The 23,773-nt window shown below is 43.7% G+C and overlaps 1 protein-coding gene across 6 annotated transcripts in view; it reads right to left on the reverse strand.

The window, feature by feature from the left end:
• Positions 1-23,773, reverse strand: part of LOC147605841 (putative triglyceride lipase) — a 170,365-nt gene that overhangs the window by 76,666 nt on the left and 69,926 nt on the right. For all 6 annotated transcript variants that reach the window (XR_015265097.1, XM_086792839.1, XM_086792838.1 and 3 more), the window contains 3 exons: positions 17,847-17,911; positions 16,452-17,462; positions 16,161-16,223 (listed from right to left, as the gene is read on the reverse strand). Coding sequence is in view for 5 of the 6 variants with exons in the window: in XM_086792839.1 (XP_086648965.1) it covers positions 16,161-16,223; positions 16,452-17,462; positions 17,847-17,911 (1,139 nt within the window). In the remaining variant the exon portion in view is untranslated. The remainder of the gene's footprint in view (positions 1-16,160; positions 16,224-16,451; positions 17,463-17,846; positions 17,912-23,773) is intronic.

Raw genomic sequence — 23,773 nt, forward strand, 5'->3', positions numbered from 1 at the left:
ACACCTATTTGGGACTAACAGGTGGACTACATGTGTTTTACAAGTGGTATGTGTTCTATTTACAGCTTTATGATTTCATATACTAATATTTATTGATGCAGGTTCACATTCACTTATAACTGACCGGACAAACTTACAAGTTGTTCACACTGGGCAAGACTATTTTAATACACGTGGTAGGCAAAGACCGGGCACCAGACAAATTATGAGCTGAAGGCTTATAGGCGCCCCATATTGGACCTAAAAAGCACACGCTTGAGTTATTATCGGAGGACAAGCTCTATTACTAGAGGAAACTCGATTTTGGGCTGAGCGCATGCTTTCATGGTACATGGAGGAGCTGGCCGACCTGATCTGGAGCTGCCTACCACTAACCATCGCGACGGATATCAACTAGTGTTAATCCCATTTTGGATTAACAAGTATGCTCCTCCAATTGGGGACATTAATAAGTCTCATGTAAAGGCACTATAAAAGTTGTACATTATGAGATATTGGCCACCCAAGGCCTTAGTTAAGTTTTTGGCGCCCAAATATGAATAAGGGCCAAATGTATATAAGGCATTTTCTCATAATGAATAGACACAATCCCCCTTTGTGCTATTGAGAGCTCTTCTTTGTGTCTTGAGAGAGATTGAGAGAGAGCGTTCTAGCACTTGTGCCTCTTCTAAACATGTATGTTTCATGCTTGTGTGGGAGAGAGAGAGAGAGAGAGTGATTGCCTTATGCGATGGTGCGAGCGACTCTACGGTCACAGCGTGGAGGTGGAGCTTGGAGGTTTGGAGCTTAACAAGTGAGCTTGGAGGCCTCAAGGGACTCAATTTCGAAGCATTGGTAAGTGCCCTACAACAGTTATGTTCTATTGCTCTTCCTTTAGGTGAATGCATTGAGTTCTCTCTTCGAGGTGTGGTAGCCCATTACAACCAGGTGGAAGGAGGAGGGTGCTGGTCGATTACTTTGGAGAGTTTTCTGGTGCTGGTTGGCTGCTAACAGCCCTTGAAAAGCTATTGGTCGACTCATCTGTGGACACCAAAATCCGAGTCGACTTGTGTGATGACCTCTCTCTGCTGGCCGACTGCCTTCTCGCATGTAAACCTCTACTCGTCGACTTTTCCAGAGGCTTCTAAGAGCTGGTTGACTATTGAAACAACCCCTCAAGGCTGGTCGATTTGCTCTGTGGGCCTAACAGGTGGAAAATGGAGTTACAAGGCTATCCCGGGCTGATGTGGGAATGTTGTGGGCTATCCATGGTTGTCTTGCAGATGCTCTAAGCCGGGAAAGCTCTCTTGTTCTGTGAACGAACACCAAATTCAGCATATGTTTTGCTTTAGTTTTCATCTTGTTATGGAAGAATCACGTGCTAGCCAGTGGAGAATCCTTAAGCACCCGCAAGGTTGTATCTGAAGCAGACTCCTTTTTGGTAATCTAACCATAAAGGAACGGGAGGGGGGGGGGGGGTGGGTTCAGCCCATCTTCTAGCCCCTAGTGTGGTGTTACACTGTGCAGAGTTGTCTACTTCTCTTTCTTATCTAGCATGTTCATGTGTTTGATCAGTTTTCATGATTGATAAGATTTCCGTGTTACAGGTGCCCTTCTGTTACATTGGTATCAGAGCCAGGTTTTCTACAAAACTTATGCCATATATGATGTTGGATATGGCTGTAAGGAGTCATTATCCATGAAAGAAGGTTGGGATTATGAGGTAGCTCTCGCCTTACTATCGCGCTTCGAAAGAGGTTACCTTTGGTTAAAGCGGCAGTGAGCGTGTGGAAAGACTTCATGTCCCCCCTGTCTGTGTATGGGCAGTGTTGCACCCTTGCATCTATTCAGTATCATTCTTGGAAAGCTGGTAGAGAGCAATTCCGGTGCACATAAATTCTTTTCCTTCTGAAGACTTTGGTAAATACATCATGGCCAGCCATTCTGATCATTATGTGGAGGATTCTATTACTCCTATTTGCTGCATGCGGGAAGAGAATAGAGACACGGACCAAGTTGGGGTTTTCGCAGGTAACAATCCACAGTTAGTTGCTAGGGCTGAAGATCAGCAAGATCTTGATGCTTTGATGAATGAGCTTGAAGAGCTCCGTGCCTTGCAAAGGGACCAGGATGTACAGAGGGTTATTGAGTCCAAGTCTCAAGTTAAGACAGATGTGGTCACTTTTGATGCAATTGTTCAATCGAGAAATCTCGATAGTTAGTTGTTGGTTATTTGAAAAGCTATGGCGATGTTATTTCCGATGATGAGGGCAAGTGCGTCTTCACAGGAGGGCAACCTTGCAAGCAATCCCGTGAAGGGAATTCTGATGATGTTGCGAGAGGGCATGCAGCCTGAACAAGTGATGTGAGAGGGCATGCAGCCCGAGCAAGTGATGTGAGTGGGCATGCAGCCCGAACAGATGTTATGAGAGGGCATGCAGCCCGAGGGAATGATGTATATCGACATGCAGCCCGAGCAGATGATGTAGAGTTTTCAGCCCATATGAGAGATGCGGAAGATCTTAATGCATTGTCGGTGATATCTCCACCCTCTAGGTATGTTCCTGCTCCTAGAGTTCTATCCCGAGTGGAGGGTTTTGCACGGGAAAACAGCCCTTGATTTGGGCATCGCCGCCATCGTAGACACATCGAAGGGGATGATTAACAAGAGCGATGGGATGCTGAGCACAACAAGAATGCCAAAGAGTTCAAGTCGGGAGACAAGAACATCAAATTCGAGAGCTATAATGGAAAGCTGAAGCTGGGGGATAAGAAGGATGATCCCAAGCTGTCCAGACAGCATATTTTTGATTGCATGAAAGAGGGGAAATGCTTGTTATGTGGCAATAAGGATCACATGAAATCACAATGCCCCCAGAATGCCAAAAGGTATAATGTGCAGGATGCAAATCCAAGTGTGAATGTTATACCAGATGTACAGCGTAATACTGCACATGAACCAAAGAGTGGAATTTTATGCAAGGCTTGGGGCAAGTTAAAGGATCAAACAGCCTTATTCCTTTTTAATAATGTCTCTACAGATAACTTTATATCCATTTAGATGGCTACTGCTCTTGGGTTAAAGCCGGAGGAATTGGGCATGGATTTTCCTTATTCCTTTTTAATAATGCCTCTACAAATAACTTTATATCCATTTAGATGGCTACCGCTCTTGGGTTAAAGCCCGAGGAATTGGGCATGGATTTTCATGAAGATGCTGCCTTTGAGGGCAAGGAAGCTAAAGTCACTCCCATCATCAGGAAGCTTCGCATACAGATTCAGGGATATTTGGATCATGAAGGCTTCTTCCTGGTAGCACTACTTACGAGATGTCATGTGATACTTGGGATGCCTTGGCATTATCGTTTGGATCCCAAGATTTTGCACAAGGAGAAGAAAGTACATTTTACTCATATGGGGTTGTATTGATCCAGTTCCTACCATACCCATTGTAAGCCATATTTCTATTTCCAAGGCAATAAAGAAATTAGCTTGTTCTTACTTAGACTTTGTACATGATAATGTTGAGCATGGTTCTGTAACTCCCATAGATCAAGATAAGATTGATATCTTAAGTGATTATGTTGATTGTTTTACTGACTCCCTCCCTGGACAGTTACCCCCAGAGAGGCTAGAGGATCATTGTATTAACATAATCCCTGGTAGCTCCCCTCCTAACCGACCTCCTTACAGAGTGAGTGTTGCCAACAGGAGGAAATTTTGACTCAAGTGAATGATCTTCTTGAGAAAGAGTTGATTAGACCAAGTCCTTCGCCTTATTGTTCTCCACTTTTACTTGTGCAGAAAAAGGATGGGTCGCACAAAATGTGTGTTGATTACAAGGCCCTTAACAAGATAACCATCAAGAACAGGTTTTTGATTTCTAGAATCGACGATTTCTTGACAAGCTTAAGGGAGCTGCTTGTTTCAGTCGCATTGATCTTAAGAGTGGCTATCATCAGATTAGAGTGGTACCTCAAGACAAACACAAAACGGCTTTCAGGTGGTACCATTTGGGCTCTATGAATATTTGGTGGTACCATTTGGTCTTACAAATGCCCCTTTCACTTTCAATAGAATGATGGATATAATTTTTAGACCTCATTGCAAGTTCATAGGAACTTTCTTTGATGATATTATTATCTTTTCAAAGAGTGAGCCTATGCATAAGGAACATCTAGCCATTGTTTTTGAAGAGCTTAGGGAACACAAGCTTTTCATCAATGAAAAGAAGAGTCAATTCTTTTTGTCAGAGATCCATTATTTGGGGCATATTGTTTCGAAAGACAGGGTACGCAGGGGCCAATGAGGTGATAGCTCAAGTGGTGAAGGAGTTTGCCTAGGACCAAGAGGCCTTGGGTTCAAACCCTCCCTTGGTGCTTCCTCGACGGCATCACCTACGCGTGGATAAATAAGCGCCTACGGGCGGCTCTGTCTCAAATGGTGAAATTTGGTAACTATGGGAGGACCTTGGACCAAAGGCTAATTGAAAAAAAAAAAAGGGACGGCATACGCACGGATCTTGCAAAGATTCAAGCTATTAAGGACTGGCCAGAGCTTCAAAACGTTCATCAAGTCAGGAGCTTAATTGGTCTATGTTCTTACTATCGCCGATTTATCCGACACTTTGCTTTCTTGGCTTCTCCGTTGCATGATTTAACGAAGAAGAAAGCTGTATTCTCTTGGTATGATTCAGAAAGAGCAGCTTTCCAAAAGTTGAAGAACACCATCATCTCAAGGCCTGTTCTTATTATTCCAAACTTGCATAGATCTTTTGTGGTCGAGTGTGATGCATGTGGAGATTATTTGGAGACTATTTGCCGCTTGCTACATGCAGAATTTTATTTGTAGGTTTATGAGAGAGAGTTATTGGCCGTTATGTTATTCATGCCCTACAAATATGGAAACATTATCTTTTGGGGGCTGAATTTATGGTTAAAACAGATCATCAGAGTTTACGGCACTTTCTCACACCACATTAACACTCAGAAAAGCATTTAAGGCGGGCAAATTTCTTCTCCATGATTCATTTTCAGATTCTACATACTCCGGGCAAGAAGTATTTGGTTTGTCACGCCAGCCTCAAGTGCATGTAGTGACTACCGTCTATCTTCCGGACTTGTCAGGGATGCGAGATATGTACTCTTTGGATACAGATTTTCAGCTTATTTGGGCTGATTTGAATGGTGGTATTGTTGTCCCATCTTATTCGGTACGAGATGGTTTTCTAATGATGCAAAATCGTATTTGTGTGGTGCAAGAATTGCGCCAAAAGGTTATGGAAGAGTGTCATGCTCCTCCGTATGCAGGTCATCGTGGCATTCTCGCTACTACACGGGCTTTGGAATGATATTTCTTTTAGCCAGCTTTGCGCAGGAATATTGAAACTTATGTTCGTGAGTGCCTGGTGTGTCAGAAAGTCAAATTTGACAGGCACAAGACCCCTCGTTTGCTTCAGTCTTTACCCATTCCATAGGAACCATGGGAAAGCATTGCCATGGATTTCATTATGGATTTGTCGAGATCTGTACATGGTAATGATACTATATGGACTATTATTGATCGCTTTAGCAAACAGGCACATTTTATTCCTATGAGAAAAACAATCAAGCCAGAGCACATGGCAAAGTTATTCTTAGCTCAGATTTTCAAACATCATGGCATGCCCAAATCTATTGTGGGGAATAGAGATCCTTGGACCACTAGTTTATTTTGGCGGGCATTGTTTGATAGCATGGACACAAAGCTGAATTTTTCATCAGCTTATCATCCTCAAACGGATGGTCAGAGTGGAATCGCAAATTCAGCCCTACTTGATTGGCTCAAGTGTTATGTATCTGAGCAAAAAAAGACTGGAAAAATACTTGGCCTTGGTTGAGATTGCTTACAATAATACTGTGCATTCTTCAACTAACAAGGCTCCTTTTGAGATAGTTTATGGCAAGGTAATGCTACCACCTATCTTACGAACAAAAGATAAAATCTTTGCAAACAGATGAGTATGTTTGAGATTTGGATACTAAGTTTGCACAAGTTCAGACAACCATAAAAAGATCCCAAGCTAAGCATAAAAAGGCAACTGACAAACACAGACGAGAGGTTATTTTCAAAGAAGGCGATTGGGTGTTCCTGAAGTACGAGAAAGCACGTCTTCAAAACCAGCCAGGTAATGAAGGCCGGTATCCTAAGCTTTCAAACACGTATTATGGGCCATTCCAGATCTTACAGAAGATAAATGAAGTGACTTATAGATTGGCATTGCCTGATCACTAGAAAATACATAATGCATTTCATGTCAGCTTGTTGAGGCCTTGTGTGGGACCACCTCCTATGGAACCAATTTTGGAAGATCCACCAAAGGTGAATGAGCTTGAGGAGGTATGGCAACCTGGGCATATAGTTTCTCATAAGGAGTGTAAGCATGCGGGTGACAAGCCAGTGCACAAGTATCTTGTGAAATTTAAATACTATTCAGCTATGGATGCAAAATGGATGGACAAGGATTATTTTCAGGATTATCCGGAACTTTTGACGGCCTATCAGGAAGCTTTTTAGTTGCGGTCAACTGCTTAGAAGCCGGGGGGAATGTCACAAAATTCATCATTGCTTCTATTCTCTAGTGTTCATGTCTCGCATATGGAGCCTGACATGACATACATGTATGGCTTGTGGAGCCTGACATGATAGTACATGTATGGCTAATGGAGCCTAACATAACAATACCTGTATGGCTCATGGAGCCTGACATGATGTGATTTCCCGAGACTAGCTACCTTCGTGATTATCTGTATGCATGTTTTGGGAAGATTCCGAAAAGATTATGAATCCCTGAACACTTTACTTGATACAACTGAGCAGATGGGTATTTCTTCCAGCCTAGCTGCACTCATGTGTGTGCATCACTTTGATTTTATATTTGGATGACTTGTCTTGTTTGCCTGGACAATGCCGGAGATTACTACCTATGCTGTCCCTGGGGTCTGGGACTTCTTGGCACCCTGTGGATGTGTATGTGCACACCTCTTTCGGACTAACAGGTGGACAACATGTGGTAAGTGTCCTTGAAAACTCAATTTACAGCTTTATGATTTCATATACTAATATTTAATGATGCACGTTCGCATTCACTTATAAGTGACCAGACAAACTTACAAGCTGTTCACACTAGGCAAGACTATTTTAATACACGTGGCAGGCAACGACCGGGTACAAGATAGATAATGGGCTGAAGGCTTGTAGGTGCCCCATCCTGGAACTAAAAAGCACACGCTTGAATTATTATTGGAGGACAAGCTCTATTACTGGAGGAAACTCAAGTTTGGGCTGAGCGCATGCTTTCCTGGTGCATGGAGGAGCTGGTCGACCTCATCTGGATCTGCCTACCACTAACCATCGCGACAGATATCAACCAGGTGGAAGGAGGGTGCTGGTCGATTACTCTGAAGGCTTTTCTAGCGCTGGCCGGCTGCTAACAGCCCTTGAAAATCTACTGATCGACTCATCTGTGGACACCAGAAAGCTGGTCAACTTGTGTGAAGACCTCCCTCTGCTGGCCGGTTCCTTTTGGCATGTAAACCTCTAATGGTCAACTTTTCCTGAGGCTTCTAGAGCTGGTGGAAACAGCCCCTCAAGGCTGGTCGATTTGCTATATGGGCCTGATAGGTGGAAGGTGGAGTTACAGAGCTGTCCCAGGCTGATGTGGGAATGTTGTGGGCTGTCGATGGTTGTCTTGCATGTACTCTAAGCCGGGAGAGCTCTCTTGTTCTATGAACGAACACAAAATTCAGCATATGTTTTGCTTTTGTTTTCATCTTATACTTCAAGAATTAGGTGGTAGCCAGTGGAAAAACCCCGACACCCGGAAGGTTGTATCTGAAGCAGACTCCTTTTGGTAATCTAACCATAAAAGGGGGAAGAAGGGGGGGGGGGGGGGGGGCGGGAGAGGGAGAGAGAGAGCATCTTTTGGCCCCTAATGTGGTGTACTGTACAGAGTTGTCTACTTGTGTTTCTTATCTGGCATGTTCATGTGTTTGATCAATTTTTGTGATTGATAAGATTTCCATGTTATAGCTGCCCTTTTGTTACAGCCACTCCCACTCGTCTCGTTCCAACTGGGCACATGTCAAAGGTCCGATATGCCAGAGCCAAAGTCACCAAGATCTACCGTGTGACACCTATGCTAGAAGACGGTCAACATGAAGTTGGTGATCATGGAAACCAACAATCCTCACCCACTGCAGAGATCACGCCTAAAATCCTCAGTGGGGGAGAGGGTCAGTCGGCCCTAATAGCCTACTAAGAAAATGAGTGTGAATGGCCATCCTTAAAAAATCATCTACTCGTATGCCTCCCAACTATTATCCTTTATGGAAGAGTCAAACTCCACCTAGGTGTAGCAAGAAAATGGATATTCATGACTTTCACGGGCTCGCCAATGAGAGCTGCCTCCAACAAATCCCAAATATGACCACGTGTTGGACACCTCCCCTCGATCTTGCAAACCAAAGAAGAGGCCACAAGGGAGAAGACTGACAATGCCAAGCCGCTTCGGAGAATAGGCAAGAAGCGGTAGCTCCAGTTGGTGATGAGCTGCTTCCATAGAGTCTTCGTGACGGGGTGAAGACAGTTGAATTTGCAGCAATGTGATGAGCTATGGTGGATCAAATGCAAGAATCAACATGATTAGCAAGTGATTAGAAAGAGATTAAGACAAGATTAGTGCACAATTAATTTAATAATATAATGTAGGCATGGATACTCAAAAACTAGCAAATTCTCATTAGGCCAATGCCTCAATTTATAGCTTTTACATCCACAAGGTGCCAAGCATCTAATCCCATTGATTTCTCCTTGATTTGTGCCACCTCCTCTACATCTGGGGGCACCTTTTCCTAGAATCTTTCCACACCCCTATATTCACTCATGCTACCCTTGATTCTCTCATTCAGTAGATTCTTCTCACCTTTTCACTGCTACCCACTCAATTACAGACTCTCTTTTACAGTCTCTAGCTAAGGACTTGTTCCCACACACACCCATTCACTTGCATCTTTCAACACCTCCCCTAGCACACCTGGACCCTATACCAAGTTTCCCTCTTACTTGGTAGCCCGTGACCAGTGCCTCAAGTCCCTAACTCATAGTTCTTGACACTCTCTCTCTAACTCACGGGCTACCAAGTTTCCCTCTTACTTGGTAGTCCGTGACCAGTGCCTCAAGTCCCTAACTCATAGTTCTTGACACTCTCTGCATAGCGTACCCCCCCTCACTATATTCACACCCTATAAGGGTTTCTGTTTACCTTCCAGTTCCAGTTTCATTTTCTAGGTGCCAGTAGTATCATCTTTATTTTTCATTTTCTAGGTTTTTTTATCCAGACATTGTATCAGATCCACCATGATATAACTTCTGGTCTCATAGGTCATTATGGCCTTTTGAAGACGTTAATATAATATTTCATTTCATTTCATTTCTATGTGTCCAAGGCTACTACAAGTGCCCGTAACTTTGACTAAAGTGCTCACACATACATCTACCACATGGCCTACATCATCGGTGGCTCAGAGGTGGTTTTACTCTATTAGGACAGGTTACGCTCATCGGGGCAGGCAGGCTTCAAGAGAGCTTTCTCTACCACTGACCATGTATTCACTTTGAGATGTATGATTGATCAGGCCAGAGTGAGGAAGAGAAAGCTCTATTGCTGCTTTGTGGATTTCCGCAAGGCATTTGACACAGTACCACGAGAGAGGCTATTTCAGCGCCTGCAGTCTCTTGACATACCAGCAGATATGACATGGGGCATCTATGCATTATATGAGCAGGTTTTTGGGCGAGTCAGATGTCCAGGAGGTATGTCCGAGATTATTGCTAGCACCATTGGTGTGAAGCAAGGATGCCCACTTTTCCCCACGCTATTTGTATACATTGATGAGGTGGCTGACTTCATTACACGGGGAGGCGGATTTGGAGTTGATTTAGCAGGTACCTCAGTACATATTATGCTCTATGCTGATGATATTGTATTAGTGTCTGAGTCTCCAGGTGGTCTACAGCAGCATCTACATGCACTCGATGATTTCTGCACACAGAGGGGTCTTACTGTGAACCTTGGGAAAACCAAGGTTATGGTCTTTCATATATCGAGACAGGGCAGGAGTCAGCTGACATTCACTCTCGCAGGACGCCAGGTGGAGGTGGTGACATCATACGTGTACCTAGGGGTTACCTTCTCTGCAACAGCCACACGCTTCACCATGGGTTCAGCAGCCAGAGCTAGATTGACACGGGGATATGCAGCATTGGCTATGCTAGAGAGACAGTGCCACCAGGCGCATTTTCAGGAGCCTCGGACGAAGGGGTGGCTATTTGACACATTAGTCACACCGGCATTGATGTATGGAGCAGCGGTATGGGCGCCAGGCCTTGCTACCCATTGGTGGACACAGATAGAGAGACCACAGGCCCTCATGATGGCACGCATGATACGCAGCAAACCGTCAGTACCTCATGACATTATCCGAGCAGAGTTTGTTGCGCCTCCTATGATGGTAGAGGCCATATTTCAGACTATATGCCTGCTAGACAGATTCAGAGAGATGCCACAGGACAGATTGTCATGCAGAGCTTTTGAGGCATCTAGACAGCTACCTGAGGCATGAGACAGAGGATCATGGTATGCACAAGTCACACATTGGTTCTCACAGCATGGCCTAGACATGGATCATCTACCACCATTCCAGTATGACAGGGATGCACCACATATCCGTCTCTCTCATAGTGAGAGGAACAGAGTATTGAGACAGGATCTATGGCAGCTCTATACACGAGAGACATGGATATCGCCTACACAGCCTCTTCCACCGAAGATGCTATACTACAGAGATGACTTCATGAGTATCACTGATGATGGATTTATAGAGAGGCCTAGATACATGGAGGGCTTTTTACCACACGGCTCCCGAGTGGCTATTGGTCAGCTTAGAGTTTCATCACACCGATTGGAGATTGAGACTGGCAGAGCAGCACGGATCTCCCGAGAGGAGAGGGTATGCAGATTGTGCAGAGAGGAGGTGGAGAGTGAGGAGCATTATGTATGCAGATGCAGAGCATATACAGCCATCAGAGCGAGATATCCCATTTTATGCAGAGAGCCACATTCCCTACGCCAGATCTTTGAGGCAGCAGACCAGCGCATACTGGGGAGATTCATTCTAGACATACAGCGCCACAGAGAGACATTATTACAGGCTCAGACAGCTCCAAAGGGGGGACGATAGACACAGATTACTACATTTTTTCAGAGATCCATCCCCCTCCCAGCCCCTACATGGCAGGGAATTACTCTCCAGAGAGCAGAGACACTTAGAGCCCGCAGGAGACAGAGGACACCTGGCTTTCGGACACCACGCCTATACCAGAGAGAGATGACAGAGATCAGAGCTCAGTTTCACAGAGAGGGTGCGGAGCGACTGGCTCGCTTCAGAGCACACCTAGGCATGTTCTTCAGGGAGCTGTGGACACCCCCTTCACTGATGTATACCATTTTATACCCCACAGGATGGAGCTAGCTAGGTTGCATATCATGATTGTATACTCCATGCATATAGCTTTGCATTCTCCTAGTAGTAGAGCTCCATCCTCTTCACCACTCATTGTACTTATTGCACACCCAGATTCAGCTTTTTAGTTCAGTACTTTTTCATTTTGTTGGGATGACAAAGGATACCCCATACAGGTACTCCGATTTGTCTCATAGGTCGAGTTCGGTCTTTTGGAAGACGTTAATAAAATCTTTCTTTCTTTCTCTCTCTCTCTCTCTCTCTCTCTCTTTCAAAGAAGATATTCTGACTCTACCTTAAGAGTCTCCATGAAGTTTTACGATCCCGATCCTTCTTCATTTGGTTTGCTATCGCAGTCTCTAGCCATGTGTCCTAGCTTCCCACAGTTGTGGCAAGTGAAGATCCTTGCTCCTCCCTTGCCTCTTCCTCGTCCTTGTCCTCGTGCGAGACCTCCTCGGGTGTAGAGTCCAATTGTTGGGTCCAATCCTTTCTTCTCTTTGACCTTGTTCTCTTGCTCTAATAAAGCTCCTTCTATCTCATGCAACTTCAAATTTGGTATATTCTTTAAGGTTGCCACAATGTTCTCATACTCTCCCTTGTCCACACTCTTTAGAAGCACTGCTAGTGCCTCATCATCTTCTACTTTCTTCCCAATGACTGCAAGTTGTTATTTAATGCTTTTGTATTTGTTCAAGTGTGTGGTTAGAGATTCACTTTTCTTCATGTCAAGTTTGCAGAATTGCATTAGCAGATTTATCTTTGAATTCTTTGCTCGAGTGTCAAATAATTTGTTAAGTTCATCCCATGCATCTTTAGCTTATTGTATCCCTGCAATGTGGTGAATGATTTCATCATTTAAGCTCAGTGCAATGAGTCCTAATGCTTTCTCATTTCTGCTCTTCCACTCATTCTCCCCATTCTCCTCTGGACATCTACCCTTTTACAACTCCAATTTGGTGTTTAATGATGATTACAAGAAGTTTACAAGCATGAATATACCAAAACTTGGATAAAGCCAAGGAAGTGTGAAGCATAATGAAGAAGGGTGAGCATTAATGCTAAAAAGATGAACCTTTGGAAATGACGCTAGCTAATGAGGTCTTAAAAAAGATCTCAGCATGTAAAACAAACCATAATTAGACAAAAAATGGATGGATTAGTAGTAAACCACTCTTGTTTAAAAGACTTGGAGCTTTTGGCTATGGAGACTTGAGAACCCTGTCTAAGAAAAAAGATCACAACAGACGATTGGAGCCGAGTTAAGGCAAATCCTCTGAGATCTCATTAGAAATGGTGATAGCACAGCTATTCATACAAGTAATGCTACCGATTGATGGCGACACTTACAGATATGACTGTACAACCTGAAAACAGCATGAATTGGGAAAAAGCTTCTTCTCGACGGGCTGTGAGCGTATTTGCGCCTCAGGGCTGCGTCAGATGGTCACCCTGAGCTGAGTAAAATACCCCTTAAAAGATTTGGGCAATGGCTGAGTGGATAGGGAGCATTGACTGCTTCTTCAGCGGAGTGTACAGGCACGCTATGGTGAAAAGAAGAACAATAGTGATTAAATCACTAAATGATGGATTAACACATTAACGATAGGCTAAAGCAAGGATGGGCATGGATCTTAAGCTCTGATACTAAGTTGAATTTGCAGCAATGTGACGAGCTATGGTGGATCAAATGCAAGAATCAACATGATTAGCAAGTGATTAAAAAGTAATTAAGACAAGATTAGTGCACAATTAATCTAATAGTATAATGTAGGCATGGATACTCAAAAACCAGCAAATTCTCATTAGGCCAATGCCTCAATTTATAGCTTTTATATCCACAAGGTGCCAAGCATCTAATCCCACTGATTTTTCCTTGATTTGTGCCACCTCCCCTACATCTGGGGGCACCTTTTCCTAGAATCTTTCCACACCCCTATATTCACTTATGCTACCCTTGATTCTCTCATTCAATAGATTCTTCTCACCTTTTCACTGCTACCCACTCAATTACATACTCCCTTTTACAGTCTCTAGCTAGGGGCTTGTTCCCACACACACCCATTCACTTGCATAGTTCAACAAAGACTAGCGTAAGTGGACACTCGCTGAAAGAATAGCAATCGGGCACAAAACCTGCTGGAAACGAAGAGAATGGTGGGGGACGAGGTGTGGCCGATAAGGTAGGAGAAGAAGGTAGGCAGAAGGGAGCTCAGGAAGCGGGGTGAGGATGGGCACACTGCCAAGCGGGGAGGAGGCGGAAGGCGCGAAGAGGAGGAGAGGTGGCGGGCAATGCACAGGAGGAGGGCCGAGGGTAGAATAAGGGGCAAGAAGGGTGCACAGGAACAGGCGCAAGTTGGGGGGCGGGGGGTAGTGCAAGCAGTGCACGGGAAGGGTGGGGGCAGCAGCATCAAAGAAGGGAAGGGGCTTTTTTTTGGGGGGGGGCGGGGGGGCACATGTGCGAAAGAAAGCGGAAGTGGGAGAGGGAAGGCAGAAGTGGGAGATGTAAGGCGGAAGCAGGAGATGGAATGCGGCAGCCAGCAGTGCGAAGTCGAGGGAAGGAAGGACAGAGGGGGGGCAATGGCGCAGGAAGCAAATGCGCAATGGGGACAGCTCCAGTAGGAAGACTTGCAAACACAAGCACACAAAAACAGAGCCCTTCACTAAAAATGGATGGCTTCATGCTACACATTTAACGAGAGTTAGTGAATTGAAACTAGGAAACAGCAACCGCTAGGAAATGGCGTGTTAACACTACTAGTGTTGTGAAAGTGCTCCTAGAGAGAGCACAATCACACACAAGTAGACCTAAACTAATCCTTGTATGATATACAATGAAAGAATGTACAACTAATTGCCCTGAAGTGCAAAGAATGATCAGGTCTTCTGATCCCACCTCAAGTTGCTAATGAATGTTGGTGCCCTAATTCTTCTCCTCCTGTCTTCCAATTGCCTATGCTCTACTCCGTTAAAGAACTCTGAATGCAGATACATGATTGAATGATGGGCTGAAGGCACCGGCTGCAGGCACCTACTTATAGGGAAATTCCTGTCGAACTAACACAAGTCAGCCAGCCTTTTGCAAGCCCTACAAAAGTATCATACAGATCCCTTGACATGTTCAAACTCCACTAAAAAAGTGCCCAACTCTCGGCCCTTTGGCAAGGCTGGTTAGGCTGCCCAAGAGTAGTCCAAAACTGCTTTCTGGGCTGCCCACGCATGCCTTGGCTACATTGCAGTACAGTGGGTCACATTCTCCCCCACTAAAACTACATTATTTATCAGCTGTACAGTGTCCAAAAAAGCGTAATGCACAAAAAATTATATCAGTCTTCCCCAAGGAACTCACTGGGCGGAAAGTTGACAGACCACCTTGTGTTTATTGCAGAGGCTGACATTTTGTCCATGCCTCATCAGCACCAACACTCACAAACAAAACTCCCAGCAATGCCACTAACCAAACTCCTCCAAATAATGTTAACACCCAGTAGTCATGCCCACTAGTCGGACATCTCCTACTAAAATGTGGACCCCTAATGAGAATCTTTCCACCCGAAAACAATCCAGCGGATGACAAGGTCTTCAAGGTAATAGCTACTCTACAATACCAACAATCCTATGCTCAAAACAACATCTCCCAACTCCAAGCTAGACTCTACAACTAAGTCCTCCCTTTGAACACCTTTCTATGAAATAGACTCAAGAAAATAGGCTTTTCGATATGTGGAAGAAATATGGCAACCAGGGTCTTTACCAACTTCAGCTTCGGGGTTTTGGAAAGCCACATTCACTGTAGATATTTCCAGGGGTGGACACATCTACTAGCACGCCCTCCTCAGATAACGACATGTACCGACATGTCCTTTTGTGGTGCCATAATTGCTGAAAGGAGCCACCAATGTTACTGAAGACGCTTCACCCAACTCTGCCAATGGCATTGAATCCCCTCCTTTGTCCCTTGGCTGAAAAAATAAGACTTTAAACTGCCAACTACTTGGCACGGTGCAACTATTCCACTAGAACTTGGCTTAGCTCTTGTGGCCTTCTGGTTTCCTATCCATGCCCATAGTTGAGTGTCTTAAAAGTGATAATATATATACCTAGATGAATCCAGGCACATGCCCAAATTCACCTTTTAGAAACGTGCGTGTTATATACTCATGGTAGTCAACCCACAAGACTATATAACTATCAACTCCATTATGCATAGTATGGACTAGATACTACGACATCCCCACTAATGTCATCAGTGCCCAATAGTGGGTGTAGAACTCTATATCAAGATATGCTCTCACACACGCACTCCACACACACACACATAAGAGCATATATTCACACAGCCCTTCGTACTGAGTTTCTCTCAAACCTCCGGAGATGCAGGGCAGACTCAGCCATAATGAAGCCTAGCACTAAGAGTGAAAAGGGATGAATATCAGTTATCTTTCTAGGCTCGCCAAGAAGGCTTTCCTGTAACAGATATCTGAGCTGTCCACGTGCCAAGTTTGAAGTGGCTACCCACAATCTTGCAGACCAAGGTGGGGATGATGGAGTGGCTGCCATGAAGTCCTCCTGGAGGAAGCTGACCTGTCTACAACTTCAAAGTGTGAGGTTCAAGGAGCTAACCTGCTCAGTTCCTCGAAATGCAACAACCAGCCTGTGGTGTTGAGCATCACGCCAAATAGCAACCTGTTTTATCCAATGACAAGGTTGATGTTAACTCCAAAAATGAGACAAGTGGGAACAAAGCTGGCTTTACCTATACTCAAAAAACTTCAAAATTGACTTCATCAGCTTAGAATAAACTCTGGTGGCGGTAGGTGCATGTGTGTGCATACCTGTACGTGTCTCAACTCTGGGGCAGTACCCCTTTCTTAACTCTCCATACTTTTATAGCCCTATTAGAATGGGAAATACCTGAGTGTCTGTTTTGTTGTTATCAAGGAAGCAAAGCTTTTCAAATGCTGACTTGACAAAACTCTTGTGACCCAGAGAAATTGCCAGCACAGCCCAAGCCTCCATTGCACTCTCAGCTTTACAGAACATGTTTCTCAAATCTTCTAGTTCTTCAATACTACGAAACTTTTCATCTGGAGTTCCGTTTGACATCAATGGCGCATCCCCCTTTGAAGCTGATGGAATACTCTCTTTGATAATGGCTGTGTTTCTGTTTGCAGTTTTCTCCTTGCTCTCATTCTGGCCTGTCACAGATGCAGCAAGTACTGCCCATGACTTAAGTGTTTCCTCTGTCTGCTTTAGTAAGACCATTGAAACTTTCTGTATGTCTTCAATTGATGAAGTGTTGTTTTCCATTTTAGCAGATTCGTCTGAACAGGAATCATCCTGTTTAGTTGATGTGATTGCCAGTCCATTCTCCACATATTGTGATTCTGCTTTGTTTTGGGACTCCAATCCAAGCCTTTTAATCACATCCAAAGCATCCCAACTCACATTATCAAGGAGAGGAATGCCAAGTCCGTCTACACTAACTCCTAGTGTTTGACTGATGCGTTCACCTAAAATCCTCAAAAAATCGCCTCTTTCATCAAGCTGGTCTCCCAAATCCGAGCTTCCAACCAGCTGCAAATCAGGCATCCTCTCCCCATTCGCATTTCTATTTATCAAAACTTCATGGTTACTCATAGCACTACTTCCAACACCAGGAACGGTGCACTGGCCATCATGCTCCGTACTAATCTGCATCTCTACCGCCATGGACCCTTCCTCCGATCCAGATCTAGGGTCATTAGTTTCCTGTTGGGAACTGCCCAGAACTGAACTCAAAAAGTCACGGGCTGTAAGACTTTCAAGACCAAAGGTGTTTCTGAAGACCTCCTCCAATCCCTTTCCTGGTAGAATATCTGAAAGCAGTGGCAGCTTCCATCCTTGATTAGCAGTATCGATGTCCTCAAAGCATTTGTATTGAACCTGGGAATAAGGAAGCAAAAAAGGTCAAGTTTTTCCATGAGACGAGATATTTTATGCAGTTAGCATGATGCATCTTGACCAAGCAGGGCCCCACTACATCCCCTACAGGCACTCAGTTGCATGATAACAAATTCCTCTAGACTTCAAAAGCTTATATGTGCTAATGCATGCTAAGCATCCACAAGTGAAAAAAAATAAACGCTTCCTTGACAGTTAAGAGTTCAGAGATTCAACAATGATTGGAATGTTATCATTAAGCCATGCTATTAAACCTGGTAAGCAGCAGTATTTAGAGGCCATGTCCAATTTTGTGACACATACATGGCATGCTTCACATGGCAAGCTGACAAACAATTGAAATTTGGATAAAAGAAGACACGGAACCTCCAGAATTAGGACACCACCACCACCCATGCCTTCTAGCTCCACTTTTATCTCATGCTTTTCTCCTGAAATATACACAATTCGGTTAAGGATCAACATTATATGTTCCAAGTTCAATGAAGCCTCTATCTGCATCTGTATGTTACACAATCATCACTTTTGTGTTCATTAATTTAAATAAACAGATTAGGGAGTATTTTGTGCAAGAGAAGTTTACTGACAAATAATATTCATAACCCTCAAAAATGTTTATCAAGAGTGCAGTCAACAACTTCCACACCAAAACTAGTTACTTTTCTTCTCCACCTCTTAAAAATTAGTAAAAATATCCATAAAAACCTACCCACCATTTTTGCATTTGTCAAGTGTACCCTAACAGAACTCTGCTATTTTAAACCACTAGCATGCATTAAACTGAACAAACACGGAGAATAGGAAAAGAAGAAAAGAGATGACAATGAAAGACTTTGTTTCTTAACCTAAACGACTGCATATATTAGCTGATTGACTGAAAATGAAATATTTACAATGACATTTACAAGATCTGGGCTTCTGATGTGCATTGACTCTACTGCTGGTCTGGACTGAATTCAGCTACTTTCTTGAGTGGATCTGCTCCTTTCCTTGGCTTCTCCATAAATTCTTGTGTAAGATACAGAGAACGGGAATTTAGGGATCCTTTTATAGGGGAATTTTTTCCCCAATACCTCCATCTGCCAGCCTTTTTAACACCAAAATCATGTCATAAAGTCACTAAATGTGCTCAACTGCCTGATTGTTGAAAAAAACAGCTCGCAGGTGGTCTCAAAATGGCTGCAAGCTGGTCTACTGCTTGTAATCCTACAACCAGGGTAGTTGTGACCACCATCGTCAGCCAAGGGGCATCACCATAGCGAGGTAACAGAAATGTTTGGCTCTTGGGAAGTATACGCATCCAAGGAGTCAATCCTCCCTTGTCCGCTAGGCCGGAACCTCTTGAACCATCCACTCCAAGTAGCCTTCCACTATGGCACCACAAGGTAGGCTCCTCACTCACTGTAATGCTTCTCTCATTGCTAACTTCGCCCCACTCCCTCTTTCCATGCACGGGACGAACTCATAGACATATGCAAGCAACATTGACACAAGATAGAAGCTCAACACAATAACAGTGCCATAAACTGTATTTTAGTGTCCACTCATGTGGTGTGCAGACTGAGCAGGCTGCCAGGAGGACTGAAAGCGGCAGTTGTTGTTTTTGGATTTTTTTTCTAAAAAACAGCGGAAAGCATGCACGTCGTTTTTTTTTAAAGCAATCTTCTAAATAGGACAATTTGCTGCTTTTTCTATAAAAAGCCGCCCCCCCACCCTCCCAGCGTGGGACAAAATAATGGGGAGCAGAATTCGCACCTCTTCTTGTACAGAGCTTACGGAAGGCTTGGGTAAGTGGTTTTATCCAGTCTCAGATATTACCTACAGTTTGTCTAGTTTTTTCCCTCGCTTTTTTGGAAATTCAGAATCCGCACGTATCAAATTACCGATGATCTATCAGATCACGAGCAGGAACGGGAAGACACCAAGGCAGATGTTGCAGAACCTATCCATGATACTGAGCTTGGCCACCATACTATAGTAGTGGACGAGAAGATAGTTGTGGTGGAGAAGGCTAACTTCGATTAACGAGATGCAGAAACTCCATGCAGAGATCCTTCAAAAGGAGATTACTTTATTGCATCAACAGATCACTTTACTACAGAAATCAGTGGCGAGTACTCCCACACCTGCACGGCATTATTTCAGAAGCTCCATTCTTCACCCCATAGGTTTTTTCAAGGGAAAGGAAGGAGATAAGTCGTAATGCGGTTGATGCAAAGCTGAATAGGTGGAATGCTAATTTTGAATTCCATCCTCTCCAGGACGCTTGGAAGATTTAGATGGTACAAGGCCTCCAAAGAGGGAAAGCCTCGTCATGGTGGAAAGAGCCCCAGAATAAGCCTGTTGCTTCAGATATTCAAGGATAAGTTCCTCCATGCAGAGGATGAGTATGACATGGTATCCCGATTTGCAAAATTGGATATGAAGACCATGTCTTTTGACACCTATTTACACAAGTTTAGAGAGTTGCAGGCGAAGGCACGCATATGAATAAAGTAACCTTGCTTGGTTTTTTTATGTGGGGATTGTCCCCAGATCATAAGCTTCAGGTGGGGAACAACAATTGCAACACATTTGAGGATGGTATCCATTTTGCAAAGATTTATGAAGAGTCAGTTGCCGGCAAGAGTACGAAGAATGTTCCCCACATGCAGAAAAGCTCAAGGAACTCTAAACCAGATTCCAAACGTAAACGAGGATTGTGAAGGCTTCTAGGACTAAGAATCAAACCCAAACTCCGGGTCAACTTGATTCCAAGAAGGCTCAGTAAACCGACCAGAGCCTCCATAACATTCAGGAGGGCCTATGCTTTACTTGTGGCCAAACAGGCCATTGGAAAGAAGAAAGCCCTGAAGCGCCCAAAAAAAAAAAAAAAAAAAAGGAAAAGCATAAGGGAGCTCACTTGACCGAGATTACAGGTAACCCTAAGTTTACCGTTCATACCACAGCTCTAGATAATAGTTCTTGCATGGATTGTAACTTTCGTATGGTAGTTTTCGAACCCAATGATCGCAAATGCATGTATGGATCAGTGTTGGGGAAAACTGCACACATCTATTTAATCCTAGTAGCACTCACAATTTTATTAATGCCAAATTGGTGGAGAAATTGGGCGTGGATACCCGGCCAAGTGATCATGTCTCCCGTGTGAACGTAGCAACAAGGCATGGATAGATCTCACCCAATTACCTATATCTATCCAGAATTATTCGCATAATCTAGATTTTTTGTTGATGAATCTAGATAGGGTAAATATCATTATAGGTAAAGAATGATTTCATAACCATGATGTCCATGTAAATTGGAAGGATCATACATTGTCTTTTTAATTGGAAGATGCTCCAGTTTGTCTCAAGGGTGATTTTGGAGTCCCACCCTCTACTCTTGTAAACTTTGTAGAACTTCATACAATTATATAGAGTTCGTATTTTGATTATGAAGTGCTTCAATGTGTTCTTGATCCCCTTTCTTTATGATTTTAAATCTAGTAAATTAGAAGTTTGGGAGACATGTGAGTTGAAAAACGTTAAAGCATAGTTCGTTGATGTTTTTCCCATAGAGTTACCTCATGGTTTACAGCCCAGTCAGTCTAGCCTGTAAGTATTGCACCTTACAAGATGAGCCAGCTGGAAGAGGATGAGATTGCCCGAAGTTGTCGCAATATCTTAGGACGGGACAGATTCGACAGAGTAAATTCCCTTGGGAAGCTCCAATTCTTTTGAAGCATTAAAAAAAACAAAACTTGGAGCATGTGTGTCGACTATAAAAAGTTGAACAAAGCTACAATCAAGAATAGACACCCCCTTTCTAGGGTGGACGATATGATAGATAGGCTCCAACGAGCCAAACATTTTACAAAGATTGATCTTCAAAAAGAATATCATCAATTCAGGATAACCAAGGAAGATGTCTTTAAGACAAGTTTTTGAACCAGATCTGGTCATTACGAGTTTCTCGTATTCCCTTTTGGGCTCACAAATGCTCCTACTACTTTTCAACAGATGATAAATGATCTCTTTTAGGATTTTTTGGGGAAATTCATTGTGGTATTCTTAGATGATATTTTTATATATAGTCGTTCTTTGGAGGAGCATGTAGAGCATCTCAAATACATCTTGGTGATTCTAAGGCGTGAGCCACTGTATATAAAAATCTCCAAGTGTGAATTCTTTTGCAAAGAAATCACGTACCTAGGCCATGAGATTTCTAGAGATAAGATCAACATAGATCTTGTGTAGATCCAGAAGATTTTAGATTGGCCAATACCTCGAACTGTCAGACACGTTCATTCGTTTTTAGGATTCACTGTCTTTCAGTGAGGGAGTATAATGACGCGACTGTTCCCCTCGGTGATGCAAAGGGTGATTGGCTAGGACTCAAGAGTAACCCATCCCATGTCCATAAGCTCTTGTACTTGCTTTGCCACTTCATCGTTTTCTTCCTTTGACAACCTATAAGGTGGTTTGTTAAACAGGCTTGGCATGTGGCTAAAGCTCTATCCCATGACCAACCTCCCTCTGTGGCGGTAAGAATATCGGCATTTGAAACACATCCTCGAGTTTCATCCACTACTAAGCGATCCTAAATCTTGGATATGCAACCTCGTCTTAGGCACTTAGTCCTAGACAAAAGAGAGAGAGAGAGAGAGAGAGAGTGAGAGTGAGAAATTATCCTACAGGTAACTTCACCAAAAGAGAGAGAGAGAGAGAGAGAGAGTGAGAGTGAGAAATTATCCTACAGGTAACATGTCATGCTCAAACGCCTAAGAAAGCTTCTTATCTTGTTGTCACTCACAAACTAGCATTGTCCCTCATAATTACCACAAAATTAACTATGCCCAAGCATAGAGCGTTCTATATCAGCAACCCGCAATGCCTCAAAAAATCCTACATGAGAATACACTCTGGCGTCCCATACCACTAGAGCACACCCCATGAATGGGAGAGATAATTAGGGTTAGAGTATTCTTGTGGGAGACATACACAAAGAGAACAAGGGAGAGAAAGAGAGAGAGTTGTGTGGATAAGTCAACTCATGGGAATGAGTGTGTGACTCCCCTATCACACATGCATATTGCACTAGTACACATAGTGCACTTAGTACATTAAAAGTACTAAGTGTACTATGTACTATAACTTATGGGCTTGTACACACTATAAGGGTGGACATAATGCCTTTACCCCAACAACCTCCCACTTAAAGGCAAAGTGCCCTTAAATGAAGGAAAAGAAAAATCAGCATGTACATGATAATATACAAGGCCATATCAAGGCTGAAACTGGCCTCATCCAATGCCCATCAAGTGTCTGCAATGAGCAAACCGCTCCGGAGGCAAACTCTTTGTCAACAGATCAGCCGGGTTGTCATCCGTATGAATCTTAACAAGCTGAATTTGCTTGTTCTCTATCACCTCTCTGATGAAGTGATACTTCACATCCACATGCTTCGTCTTTGCATGAAAGACAGGGTTCTTTGCCAACTGGATGGCACTCTGACTGTCACAATGCAACAATGGAATATCCCCTGTATAGCCCAAATCAACCACTAACCGAGATAGCCATAATGCCTCCTTGCAAGCCTCTGTGGCTGCAATATACTCGGCCTCTGTAGTAGATAAGGCTGTGCACTTCTGCATCCTGGATATCCATGACACAGCACCTCCTGTGAATGTAAATACATAACCGATAGTAGACTTCCGGTTATCTGGATGACCAGCATAATCCGAATCCGTGTAACCATATACTAATGCATCCTGTTTGCCAAAGCAAATGCACATATCCTGTGTGCCCTTCAGGTATCTCATGACACTTTTCACTGCTTCCCAATGCTTCTTGCCAGGGTTGGCCATGTATCTAGAAACCACTCCCACTGCAAATGCAATGTCCGGCCTAGTAGCAACCATGGCATACATGAGACTGCCACAAGCTGAAGCATACGGAATCTTGGCCATATCAGCCCTGCCACTATCTGACTGTGGGCTGTCCATAGCACTGAGTTTCACATATGGAGGCAAGGGAGTACTAGTCTTCTTCCCCCCGTCCATATTGAACCTCTGCAAAACTTTGCCAATGTATTCCTTCTGAGACAAATACAACACATGCTGATTTCTGTCCCGAAGTATCCGCATACCCAAAATGTGATTTGCATCACCCAAATCCTTCATATCAAAGGTTTGATGCAGCCTCTGCTTCAAGGCATCCATCTCCTTACGAGATTTCTCGGCAATCAACATATCATCAACATACAAGATGAGGATCAATAGACTGCCATCCAAAGCTTTCTTGGTGTACAAG

Source organism: Cibotium barometz, chromosome 58, assembly GCF_041138505.1.
Source record: "Cibotium barometz isolate CiBa-2024 chromosome 58, ASM4113850v1, whole genome shotgun sequence".
Taxonomy (NCBI): domain Eukaryota; kingdom Viridiplantae; phylum Streptophyta; class Polypodiopsida; order Cyatheales; family Cibotiaceae; genus Cibotium; species Cibotium barometz.